We start from the raw sequence: 13,315 nt of genomic DNA, 5'->3' as shown, positions 1-13,315 counted from the left end.
AAATATTGTCAATATCATGTTTAACAAGTGATGAACTATTTGGTTTACTTACTTGCACTCTTTCCTGTTTCTTTTTTCTATTTTCTCTCTATTTTCTCTTTTTTTTCCTCTCTTCTTCCTCTTTCTCCATCCCTTTCTCTTTTCTTTCTTTTTCCTATAAGCCTGTCAGCTCCAGTACAATTTGTCACATAGCATTTTAAAAATAAATTCAAATAAAATAAAGGGTCACACACTAACAAGAGGAGCCTACAGAGAACCTATAGAGCTCATCTTGAAATAGCAAATATGTTTGGCACAACAATGCATTCAGATCACAGTTCTGTTTGCAAGATCTGCCAGACATGACAGGCTTAAAAAAAAAAAAAAAATAAAGTCAAATATCCCAAGTTAACTCCCATAAAATTTGGTAGAAACAGAATTTGAATAATCGCTGGAGCCCTCAGAACTGTGTTGACAAAGGGGAACCTGAGGTTGTATAGCTCTTAACTGTCTTGTTGCTTCTTCTGGGCTGCACTTCTTTTTAGTAACAGCACTATGTTCATGTGCAAAAGATCTGTGCACAACTTGTTATTATTGATATACTAAAATGGGAAGTACTAATGGGCAAACCTAACAAACTAAGACCACTTTTATTAATAATATAAGTAACATAAGAAAGAGGAGAGTATAGCTCTGTTCACAGGTGAGAGGACTGTGTCCATATACTGAAATCTGCAAAGATGATAATGTTGAAAATAGGTCAGACAGAGAGAAGAGAGAGTGAGACCCCCTTTGAGAGCCAAAGACAGAACCTGGTTTTGATTAGTGGATTCCATTAGTCAGTATAATCACAATGCTTCCTGTCAGTGGGGCCAGAATTATCCTGTTGTATTTTCTGTACAAATACTTCCTAAGGAAGGACCCTCTTTTCCATTTACTGTTTATTGTCACAAACAACCATCCCCTCCTCTACCCACATTCATTTCTCTTTTTCTTTGCAAGTGACTAAAAATACCTTTACAATTTTCTCCACTGTTAAATAGTCTGATGAAGGTACATGAGAAATATCAAGTGATATCATAAAAAATTATGACACAAATACATTCAAAGCCCTTGTCATATATTTAATCTGTTTAGTAGATTTGGATTTTCAAATGCATTTAAACATACTGGTCAATATTTCCATGATCAATAATAAACTTTCAAACTGAGCACTTGTCATGATCTTTAATTCATAAATTCTTAGCAAATTGTGGCACACAACTGATGTTCATAGTTTATAGTCTGTCCCTAAAATATTAAAAATGCAAATGGAACTTTTTTGAACTTCATCAAAAACACCTTTAACCACAAAAATGTGACATTTTATCAGTATCTTGTTTGAGCTTGTATACATTTCCTTTCCCCCTTTGTCAATTTGGAATGTAGTTCATGAATCTCTTGAGATTGGATTGCCATTTAGGAATTTAAAAATGTGAAGCTCCATCAGCAGCTGCACTTAAAGCAATTTGCGCACCGCTGGATTTCATCCAACATAAAAAACATTTCTGAACTGTATTAAGGAATTAGAGTTACAAAGCGTCAGAAACATGTCGATGTCACACAACAGCGGCTACAACCAGTATCTGTGCGATGAGAAGCCCTTCACTTTATGCTCTTTTCTTTCGTCATTGAAAAAAAGTGTGTGTGTGTGTGTGTGTGTGTGTGTGTGTGTGTGTGTGTGTGTGTGTGTGTGTGTGTGTGTGTGTGTGTGTGTGTGTGTGTGTAAATAAAACAACAAAAAAACAAACTGGTGACAAGAACTGTATTTAGAAAGAATGTTTTTGTATTAAACAATTCTGCTCTCCACAGTGATATTCTATGCCTGAATGTCCTTCCTCATGGATATTTTCCTTTTATACACTGAGACCTAACTGCACACATAAATCCCCTTTAACATACTTAAAAGTAATGTTATCTGCAGTGATCTGCTATTGAAATTAACTGAGTGAGCCTTGAGTACTCTGTTTGAAAGGGACCTCCATTTCCTTTTATTACCACAAATTATTATTACCACCTCTGCTAAGGCTCTAAGCAGGAATTACTTCCAAAAGTGAAATGCTGAAATCAATAAATGCTAACACACATTTTTATAAAGGATGTATGCTAAAAGTACTCTCTACAAGAGACCTTATTCCCAAAAGAGTTTTTGTGTACTTTTCCCACCTCTGTTAGTGGTTATTCAAAAGTTATATCCAAATGTGTTCAAACAGTCCACAATTTCAGTAGTTAGAAGATTTTTTTTTGTCTTGGCTGTGACCAGCTTCATCATCCACTCTTCTTTACCTCTAAAACAAAGTTTATTCACGTAAATGTCTGATTTTGCCTTCTCTGTTTTAAACATGGGTCTGGGTCCCTGCTGAGGGGTTAGAATCTCCTTGTTTATCATGAGCCCCTGAGATCCAGTGGTAGCAGTCAGTGGCATCTTTATTGTGTGACTTAACTGCGCAGCGATTGCAGTAGGCAATACCCAGTGCCAACATTACCACAATGAAGATGCAGATGGGAATGAAGAGCCCCACTATGAGCCAAATGCTCCCCTGTTTCTGTCGCCCGTCTTTTGTGGCAGAATCCAAGCTGTCGTCACTCTTCCCTTCCTCAATTAGGTGTGGCTGGGAAGACGTAAATTTGGTGGGAACAGCCAGGTTTTGACTGTGGGTAATTTCTACAAAGTCCTTTTCCTCTTTGTTTAACTCCTCCTCTTTGAACTGAATGTTTTCCCTGAGGAGATTCCTCTGTTTTTCCCCTTCTGACTCTTTGTGGTAGCTTGAATCTCTAGGCATGTTATCGTCTGTAAAAGAATGATGTGGTTTTCCTGGACTTTGGCTCAGTGTGGTGAGATCTGTCCACCAATTCAAAGCTCCCTCTGAGATAGTTGAGGTGGAATACAAAGGAGGAGCTGTAGTAGCTGCTTCCTCATCTTTCTTGTACCAGTCTGTGATAGTGGTAGAGCTGAAGGGATGAAGAGTGGTGTAGGTAGTTGATGAGAAAACATTCAGCTCAGACTGAGATCTCTGATCCCCCTCCGACCAATCAACTCTGCCTATATCTTCTTCATCTTTGGCAGTATCCTGTGTCAAGGGCTCCAGTGCTGAATCATAAGACAATTCCTCTTGTGGGATACTGGTGAGCCAAATTACACCAGAATTTAAAACTCTGGGTGGATCTGTTAGCCAGTCCAGAGATTGCTCCTCCTGTGTAGGCCAGCCAGTGTGGCGCTGCTCTGAGTTCCAGTCATAGTCCCATGCAGGTCCAGCCTGGCGAGTGATCCAAGGCAAAGGAGGAGTGATAGTGTCTCCTTCCTCTATCTTCTGACATGAGGAGTGATCAGACATGAGTTCAAAACCTTTCCTACAATAGCACTCAAACCCACCTTCATAATTCTCACATATCTGCTCGCAAGGACTTTGGAGGCATTCATCTACATCAAGGCAGGTGCGCTCATCTGGTGCAAGCGTGTATCCATCAAGACAAGCACAACGATAGCCATCTGAGAGGGGCAGGCATTCAAATTCACAGGAGGCACCTTGACAAAGTACAGACAGGTGACAGCTCTGCCCATTCTCACCAAGTTGATACCCATCAGCACATTTACAGAAGACATGACCACCAGCTGAGATACAGAAATGCTCACATCCACCATTATCTTGTTCACACAGGTTGGAGAAATGAGAACAAAGGGGAGATTCTCTTGACCACCCCACTGAGCCATCTTCCCTCAGCATACACACAACTGTCTGTTCCTCTTTGGTGCCTGTAGGACAGAGTACAGTAGCAACAGATCCAAAGGGTACAGAGGTTAGCAGTGTACTCAGAAGGTTAAATGGTGTGGTGTAGTTAACATTGCCTTCTCCCTCACTCCACAGGGCAGGACACATTCCTTTGTAGGCATAATGGCAAAGATACCCATCTACAGAAACTACACAAGCACCATCTAGCCATTTAAAGTTATCATCCTGCACTTGAGTGCTGTAACTCACAGCCACACAGCGAGGCATTGAACACAAGCTAGGGGAGTCCTCGTTTTGCCAGTTGGTATACTCTGTGTCCTGGTCACCAGTAGTCCAAGAGAAACCCCGCAATGGGTGTGTGGTAGTGCACTGGCGAGGCTGGCGCTGAAGACCAATCCATACTTGGACTTTGGTACGCGAGTGGCGCAGGTCTACAGTGGAAAAGAGAGTGGCAATAGTAGTTGCATCCTCCTTCTGTTTGATGGTGGCCAGGTTGCCACCTTTTTCTTTGCAGGCCCTCCATGAGTCCAGAAAGGTTTTGCGTTGAAAATAGACCACAAAGCAGCCATCTGAATTACATAGTGCATCTGTCTCTCTCAGGTCCTGGGCCAGGACTGAAGAAAATCCAAAGAGCAATACCAGCAGGGAGGTTGATAGAAAAGCAGCAGCACTGTTCACCAGAGACCCCATTCTTTTTTTTCTTTTTTTTTTTTTTAGAACTGGTCTTATATCTTTACTCTGCCTATCTCTCACCCTAATTTCCTCCAGAATTTTATCTTCTGCCCTTAAAAGTTTCCTTTTAATGTTACATTGGCTGGTTTTGTTGCCTATCAGAAATGTCCTCCCTAAATTTTAACTTTTTTTTTTGTCTGTATGTGGTCTTCACTCTATACGGCTGATACTGAGCTGCTCTGAAGCTGAGTGTGTGCAGCCTGCCTCAATATTTCTGGAAGCAGAAAGGGAGGAGAGAAAAGGAAAGGGGAGTCAGAAGGAGGGAGCTTTAGCAACAGTAAGGATGTTTAGAAAGGGAAAGGGGGGGTTGAGAAGAATCGTATGTTTTTGAAAGAGGTGGTGGTGGGGAACTATGTGAAATATTGCATCAGAGTTGAGGGAGGAATAGCAAACTATGCATTTCTTTTGTTTTTAGGGTATGTTATATAACCAAATGACATATGATATAAGCTTATAAGCTCCATCCATGGATATAGTTGGTGCTCTGCCATTTGGACATGCCGACAGATATGTATGCGCCCATTCACACTGGCACATTCATATATGTACATAAAACGGTGGCACTTGGAAAACATTTTCTTATTTATAATAGCTCACAGGAGACTAAACGATGTCTTGAATAGATAAGGCCCAGACTTTACAATGTAAAGTGTGCTGAGATGACTCGTGGTTCAACACAAAAGGTTTGTACCTAAAACAGTGAAAACAACAGTGCTTTCCTCCATGCTAATAATGCTCAGATTGTGATAGATATGCAGTAAAAGTCACCAAGGTCAGTGCAGTGAAAGAAGGCCTCTGGGTTTGTTATGAAAACAAAGCCAGTCCAGTGAAATGGAGACTTGTGTTTCTAAATGTGACATGTTAGATGGAGTAAGCTCTTGGTTGTGTGTTTCTGGGAGAGGGGGTTAAGAAGTAAAGAATGTGGGGTCAGATGGGTGGGTGTTCACTAGCAGAATCCTCTGAGTCTGTAATAAATCAAGCAGTATGCTGCAGAACCCATAGGTGTAAGCACCTATAAAGACAGAGTTGTAGGGAAAAAGTTAAAGTGCACTTGAAGCTAAGTACACTTTTAGTCATTATCTACAATTTCCTATTTTTTTATATTGTACAAAGGAGCAAAGTAGGACAGGATACATTTAAGTGCTGAAAACTGCTTACTTAGTCTTTGGTCAGATGTAATTTAAATTAGTATTCCAGCTATGCAATTTTATATTCCAAACTGGGGGGGTCTACTGTAGAGACAGATGAAACAAAAATGTCACAGAGGACAAGGGATCATTACTTTTTGTCCATAGTGTTGGTAAAGCTCCAAAAACAGTGGGACCAGCACTTTCCACAAAATCTCTATTTTAAAATTGATGCCAGATTAATGACCATATATTTAGAATTGAAAGGGAATAAATTAAAATTACAATAAATTATGAGAAAACAATATATCTTTTGGGGTAAATTATGAGTAAAAAGGGCTCTGGTCCACAAAACAACAAGCTCAGATGAGCAACTCTGAGGTGGCCAACTCAGTTTTCAGTTAGAGAGCTGCTGATCAGTTTGTTCAATCACCTCTGAGTATGTCCACTCTGAGTTAAGCACTTGCACAAATAAAGAAAGCAAACTTGATCAAGGGAAGTTTGATACCAGGATTCACCATGGCACTGTGAAATTACTGTAGCAAACAGCGATTGCTACAGTAATGTACGGTACATGTTTCAGGGGAACAGACTGACAACCTGGCAGCTACTTCACTGTCAGCAGCGGTTAATAAATCCACAATGTTCACTGATTGCTGTCTATATCATTAACAACTTATTAAATCCATCCATCCATCCATTTTCTTCCGCTTATCCGGGGCCGGGTCGCGGGGGCAGAAGCCTAAGCAGAGAAGCCCAGGCTTCCCTCTCCCCAGCCACCTCCTCCAGCTCATCCGGAGGGACCCCGGAGGGACACGCTGGAGAGATACATAATCTCTCCAGCGTGTCCTGGGTCTACCACGGGGCCTCTTCCCGGTGGGACATGCCCGGAACACCTCACCCAGGAGGCGGCCAGGGCATCTGATTAGGAACTTATTAAATATAACAAGAAAATAATGTCTAAGTGGGATTTAGGGGTGGCTGTAGCTCAGTAGGTAGAGCAGGTCACCTACTGATTGGAAGGTCAGTGGTTCAATTCCTGGCTACTGCAGGCTGCATGCCAATGTATCCTTGGGCAAGATACTTAACCCCAAGTTGCTCTCCGACCGTTCCGTCGGAGTATGAATGTGAGTGAATGTTAGACGATTAAAGCACTTAGCTTAATTAAATAATCACGGAAGTGCTTGTATGAATGCGTGTGCATGGGGTAAATGTGAACGTGTTGTGTAAGCGCTTTGAGTGCTCATATCTGAGTAGAAAAGCGCTATATAAGAACTAGTCCATTTACCATTTCTAGTTTGCAAAGATGCAAACTTGTTCAAAGTAATGCACCCCACTGTGAACTTTAACTTCAAGCACGTAAATTAAAAGATAAAATCTAATTGTGTCAGCTGGTTCAGGTGCAGCAGAAGGGAAAGAAACAGATACTGTCAGTGAACAGGTTTAGTTCATAGAATCTGTCATCACGGTAACTGAGTTTTCACCAGACCTGTTTCTTGGAATAGAATACACGCACATACACATACATACCAATACAGCAACATAAAATTATATCCTTACCCATGATTTTCAGTTATGTCTGCAGTGAAGATGTTAACCATCTGTTGCCATCAAGAGTCCAGAAAACTTTTTGTCTGGCTGTATTTCTGGATGATATAATCTCAACCAGGCTTCTTGGTCAGTGTGTCACTGCAAAGGTACAGAGAAAACAGGTCAATATTCATTATAAAACAAATAATTTTGAATTAACAGTAATCAAACTTAAAAAAAATACCCATTTGATCCTCTGAGTTGTTTTCTGCTGTTTACCTGAAAGGCTGCCATCCTCAGCCAGAATAACCATATAAATCCATACCATCAGAGGCACAGGTTGGAAGGTCCAGAAGTGAGCAACATCAAGCTGTGGATTGATAGACAAAGTCATCCTCTGGGACAGTTGTCATCTGTCTGCTGGGAAAGAACAATTCAGAAGAAAGTAGACCAGAAGTTATATAAACATCTGTCACTGGTTTACTATTTACAACCCAACTGTAACAAAGTCTTAGTAAATATTTCATGAATAACAAAGATTTGGTAATCCACAGAGAATGTACCATTTTCAAATCTGATAGCAAAGATGTCACTGTCGAACTGCAAAAATGTCTGTGTCCACCTCGGTTACTGTCTCAGCTTAGGGTGGAAGAAAAGAAACACAAGCATGGAGTCATTTCTTATGAACACAGACAACATCCACTCTCACATTCACACTTATGGGCAATTTAGAGTGGCCAATTAACCTAACCCCAGTAAGTGCATGTCTTCGGACTGTGGGAGGAAACTGGAGTACCCGGAGAAAACACACACAGACATGGGGAGAACATGCAAACTCCACACACATAGAGGGAGAGAGAGAGAGGGGGAAGAGGTCCGGGCCAAGGTGGAATCGAACCCAGGCCTTCCAGATGGTATTCTAACTGTGAGGCAGCAGTGCTAAACACTGTGCTGCCCAGAAAAATGTCTTGCCTCTATTTATTTCCTACAAAAGCAAACATAGACATTTATGCATGTTTAAAGATATATTGATAAAATGTTATCTTTTATCTCAATAAGGTTTCATTGCAGTCTTTGTAACAAACAGCTGTCATCACCTTGCATAATTTTCACATCACTGTAACTGCACAGTCTCAGACATTGCTTGGACACAGAGCAGAGGACACATCAGTATAATAAATCACAAAAATATTAAAAGTGATGCTAAAAGATCCAATGGGGTCAAAGCTCATCAGTGCTAGGGCTTTCCTAGTTTAGCCACGGTCCACTTAATACCTAACTTTTGTATGAGAAACTGAGTCAATATGTCAAAACCACCTTCTAACAGTAATGTTAAGATTAACTAGAGACCGCACTGTGCAGTTAAATTTAATATCCCATCAAAAATGTTGTCAAACTACATAAAGCAATTATCAAAGCACTACTTTGAAAACTCCTAATTTAGTTAGGAGTACCAAAAAAATTGTTAATATCCTACTGGTTTTGTGTCTTTTACTCAGTGAATTGTGAAAGAGTTTACAGACTTTGACAACTGTTTGACACATTTTATCTCAGTCAGACCTGAAAAATCTTCATATGGTTAGACTGTTTTGGCTTGCTAGATCAGTATTGCAGTTCAGTGAAAATAATATAGTCAAATTAATTTTTATCTATCTATATTTAACTATATGCCCTTATATACCCTTTTCTGGCTGAGGACCATGGCCTCAGCCTTGTCAGATTCTCATGCTGGTCACTTCACACTTGGCTGAGAAACATTCTACTGTGAGCTGGAGGCCATCGCATTTGAATCAGGTGTGTTGGCTCAGGGACACATCTAAAAGCTGCAGGGCACCAGACCTCAAGGCCTGGATTTGAAGATCCCTGCTATAAACCATGTGAGTACAGCACCCCTTTCCCCTCCTGAGTTGCCTGACAGTTTGCCAGAATCGCTTTGAGGCCATCCAAAAATCTTTTCCATGGCCTCACTGAACTCCTCCCACACCTGAGTTTTTGCTTTGGCTACCACCTGAACTGGGTTCCACTTGGCCTGCTGGTAGGTACCAGCAGGCCTCTGGAGTCCCACAGGGTAACCAAGCCTGATAGGACTCCTACTTCAGCTTGATGGCTCTCTTCACCTCAGGTGACTTCATCTGGTTCGGGAATTACCACCACAACAGGCACCAACCACCTTGCACAGCAGAGTAACACTGGTGACACAACAATGAACTGAAGAAAACTGAAGGCTTAAATACACAAAAGGTAGGTATAGAAAATCCCTGTAAAATATGCGTACTTACAGTCTTGGGGTGGGCCGTAAAAGAAAGTGTTATCGTTAGGGAGAGTGGAGACAGCAGGGAAGAATAGGTGACCCAAATGAGACTAATAACACAAAAGGGAAGCAAAGCCTAACACAAAGCACACAGAGCAAGGGACTGTCACATTAAAACAGGAAGTGACCACCAAGACACAAACACAGACTTGACACATCACTCGGACTAGAACACACAAGAGACAAGGGACAGACATTGAAGAGAGATGCAGGGAAGACGAGGAATGGAATATAATAATTATAACTGAAGCAGAATACAGAAAACTATACCAAACTAAGACTAAGGAACTAACAAACTAAGGAAACCAAGAAACACCAGGAGAGACAACACAAAGAGATCCTCATAGAAAATAGAGAAAAAACACTGGGAAACAGCCCAGGACCATGACACATACAAAATTTGAAAACAAATTATTACACAGGAATTAGTCAAATAAACTACTAAACTGAATAAACAAATTCTCTTTTTCCTCCTCACTGCTAAATCAACTTTGAAAGTCATCAACGTTCCAAAATTTTAATTACAGCAGTTCAGTAACATAATAATATTTCTTTATTGTTAGATGATTTGGGATAGTATCTGTGCCACTTCTGACTGTTCCATAAAAGATCTTTTAATGCTCCAGTCTAAGCACCATATCTTGTTCCAAAGTTTGTGTTTTTTAGCACTTTGTTTGCCTTGAGGCAGTTTTCATCTGGATATATGTACTTAAAGTATGTTTAGTAGCTCAAGTCCAAATAAAGCATTTGCATTGCTCCCTGCGAACACTGAAAAGGATAAGCAGATGAAAATGGAAGGATTGAAGACTACTTGGACCTAAATATAGAGAAATGGGAACTTAAGCTTTCTGCACAATACTGCATCAAACTGGCCAAACTAAGTCCTGCTTTGGTACCCCACCTCCTGCCCCCAAAAGTATTTTTTTTTTTTTTTTCTGGGAGGCATTGCTTAACATAAAGCATGATGATGGACAGACATGGAGGCGTATATGGGCTGTAATGATAGAAGCCATTATGACTTCCAGTGACTCCTATCCCGCTGATTAAGCTGGTAGATATGTTTAAGTCACCATGCTGCTGTTTGGGCTTACACACACAAGGAAACCATTAGCCAAACTAATGTGATTAACTCAGCAAAACCTTTTTTCTACTTTTCTGTAAATTAAACCTTTGCCTGGGGAAACAAATTAACTGTGTTATAAAGCACAGCCATATGCTATATGGTTATAAATACTGAAAAATTGGCTGCGGATAAATTAGAAAAACTACAATAAATAAATGCCTTAATATATATTTATCAGACTAGACAGGCTTTGTCAGTTATGTATAAGTGTGACAAAATGCATTAAAATCATGATTCTTAGTGAATCCCAGGCCTCTTGTCCTCACAAAAGGGTGAGGTTTGTTATCAAAGCTATGTGTATGTTTTTATGTTCCTTAAATACCACTAGGTCAAGACAGCCAGCCCCCAAAGCATTCTCACGCTCCAACTGAACTTTCCCAAAAATACAACAGGAAGTAGTGGGTTAGACCATCAACAAAAGGGGTCAGGAAAAAGGGAGTAGAGGGCTGGCTAAAGCAGTGAGTTTGCTACCATATTTGTCAGCATGTATATCAGTCCATGTAGGAGCAGTCCTTTCTCACCAACAATGTATTTTTAGCAGTCTTCTGGATTCAGGTCCAGTTTTATGAATACATCCTACACTGAACAAAAAGGAAAAGGCCTCTGTTGGATCTACCTAACCATCTTTAATTACTTTAACTAAAGATGTTACGTTTGACTTTTTATTGTTTCATGTTCTGAAAGAAAACAAACACTTCAAACGTAATATTACTGTGTAGATGCCACACAATAATATTATGTTTGAAGAGTTTGTGTATGAACATGTTATATTCATGTTGGAATAAAATGAATCAGTCATTTACTCAGGTTCTTGCTCTTCCCCTTCTATCGGTATGTGGCACTCGGAGTCTCCAAAGGGCATATGTGAGACCAAGCCTGGACATCAATACACAAAAAACTTTACAAAACAGTAGGTTTTTGTGCTATCTTGATAAAATTTGAGATACACATTGAAAAGACTTCATTCTACAGCTTCATTATATTTTGCAATCCATACCTTCTACACTCAGTGTGTAGTTACATAAAAACAAACAGGAAAAATCTAGGTGAGGCAAAAACTGTCTAATTTTTCTGTGTTCCAAACTTAATACCTACATACTCATTACAGTTACAGCATTTTTTGCTGCAAAAATGAAAAATATAGCCTGTCTTCTTCACAAAGAGACCAAGTTTTTGCATCTACTCCAAAGAGTTCAGGAACAGCAGCTGATTTAATTTGGGTATGCTTTTTCAGGAGTTTTGGTTGATTTTGCAGCGGCCAGTTAACAGGTTCCATAAAATGATAGGAGATTGAAGGAGAATCATGGAGAAACATGTTTTAAGCAGATTGAATGAAATTTGTTGAAGTATTATGAAATGACCGAAATGTGCTTCTCTCAGCGAGAATAGCTCAAAACTGAATAAAGGTACTGCGCTTGCAAAACGGTAATGACACGCGGCTTTCTTGTTTTAAATAGACAGGGAGACTGAATGGAGATCATGGGAAACATGATGGAAGCAGTTTTGAATGGAGTTTGGAAGTTTATTCATGAAATGACAAAGTGTGCTCTCTCAGCGAGAAAAGGTGTAAAAACTGAAATACAGGTACCGCGCTTGGAAAACGGTAATGCACGCGGTTTTTCTGTTTTAAATGATAGGAGATTGAAGGAGAATCTAGGAAACATGGTGAAAACAGTTGAATGGAGTTACCATTCTCCAAGCGCAGTAGCTGTTTAGGTGATTTTTGGTTTTGAGCTTCTCGCTGAGAGAAGCACACTTTCATCATTTAATGAATAACTTCACAAACTCCCCCTTCAAACTGCTTCCAATCATGTTTTCCCCATTATTCTCCTCAATCTCCTATCATTTTAAACAAGAAAACCGCGTGTCATTACCATTCTCCAAGCTCAGTAGCTGTTTATGTGATTTTTTAGGTTTTCTCGCTGAGAGAAGCACACTTTCATCATTTCATGAATAACTTCACAAACTCCATTCAAACTGCTTCCAATCATGTTTCCCCATGATTCTCCTTCAATCTCCTATCATTTTAAACAAGAAAAGCCGCGTGTCATTAACGTTTCTCCAAGCGCTGTGCCTGTTATTTCAGTTTTGAGCTTTTCTCGCTGAGAGAAGCACACTTTCATCATTCATGAATAACTTCACAAACTCCATTCAAACTGCTTCCAATCATGTTTCCCCATGATTTTCCTTCAATCTCCTATCATTTTAAACAAGAAAACCGTGTGTCATTACCATTCTCCAAGCGCTGTACCTGTTATTTCAGTTTTGAGCTTTTCTCGCTGAGAGAAGCACACTTTCATCATTTCATGAATAACTTCACAAACTCCATTCAAACTGCTTCCAATCATGTTTCCCCATGATTCTCCTTCAATCTTCTATCATTTTAAACTAGAAAGCCGCGTGTCATTACCATTCTCCAAGCGCTGTACCTGTTATTTCAGTTTTGAGCTTTTCTCGCTGAGAGAAGCACACTTTCATCATTTCATGAATAACTTCACAAACTCCATTCAAACTGCTTCCAATCATGTTTCCCCATGATTCTCCTTCAATCTTCTATTATTTAAACAAGAAAACCGCGTGTCATTACCATTTTGCAAGCGCAGTAGCTATTTATGTAAGTTTTGAGCTTTTCTCGCTGAGAGAAGCACGCTTTTGTCATTTCATGAATAACTCCACAAACTCCATTCAAACTGCTTCCAATCATGTTTGCCCATGATTCTCCTTCAGTCTCCTATCATTTTAA

General features: G+C 40.0%; 1 protein-coding gene across 1 annotated transcript; it reads right to left on the bottom strand.

The window, feature by feature from the left end:
* Window positions 1-314: 314 nt before the first annotated feature.
* LOC115775022 (endosialin-like) lies at window positions 315-4,662 on the bottom strand. The gene has a single exon (XM_030722470.1). It carries the CDS (start codon window positions 4,437-4,439, stop codon window positions 2,355-2,357), a length of 2,085 nt encoding a protein of 694 aa, XP_030578330.1. The 5' UTR covers window positions 4,440-4,662; the 3' UTR covers window positions 315-2,354.
* Between the last annotated feature and the right edge of the window lie 8,653 nt (window positions 4,663-13,315).

This window comes from Archocentrus centrarchus, assembly GCF_007364275.1.
Source record: "Archocentrus centrarchus isolate MPI-CPG fArcCen1 chromosome 18 unlocalized genomic scaffold, fArcCen1 scaffold_23_ctg1, whole genome shotgun sequence".
Classification (NCBI taxonomy): domain Eukaryota; kingdom Metazoa; phylum Chordata; class Actinopteri; order Cichliformes; family Cichlidae; genus Archocentrus; species Archocentrus centrarchus.
The sequence above is the reverse complement of the archived record's forward strand: the minus strand, read 5'-3'. Positions and strand labels throughout refer to the sequence as shown.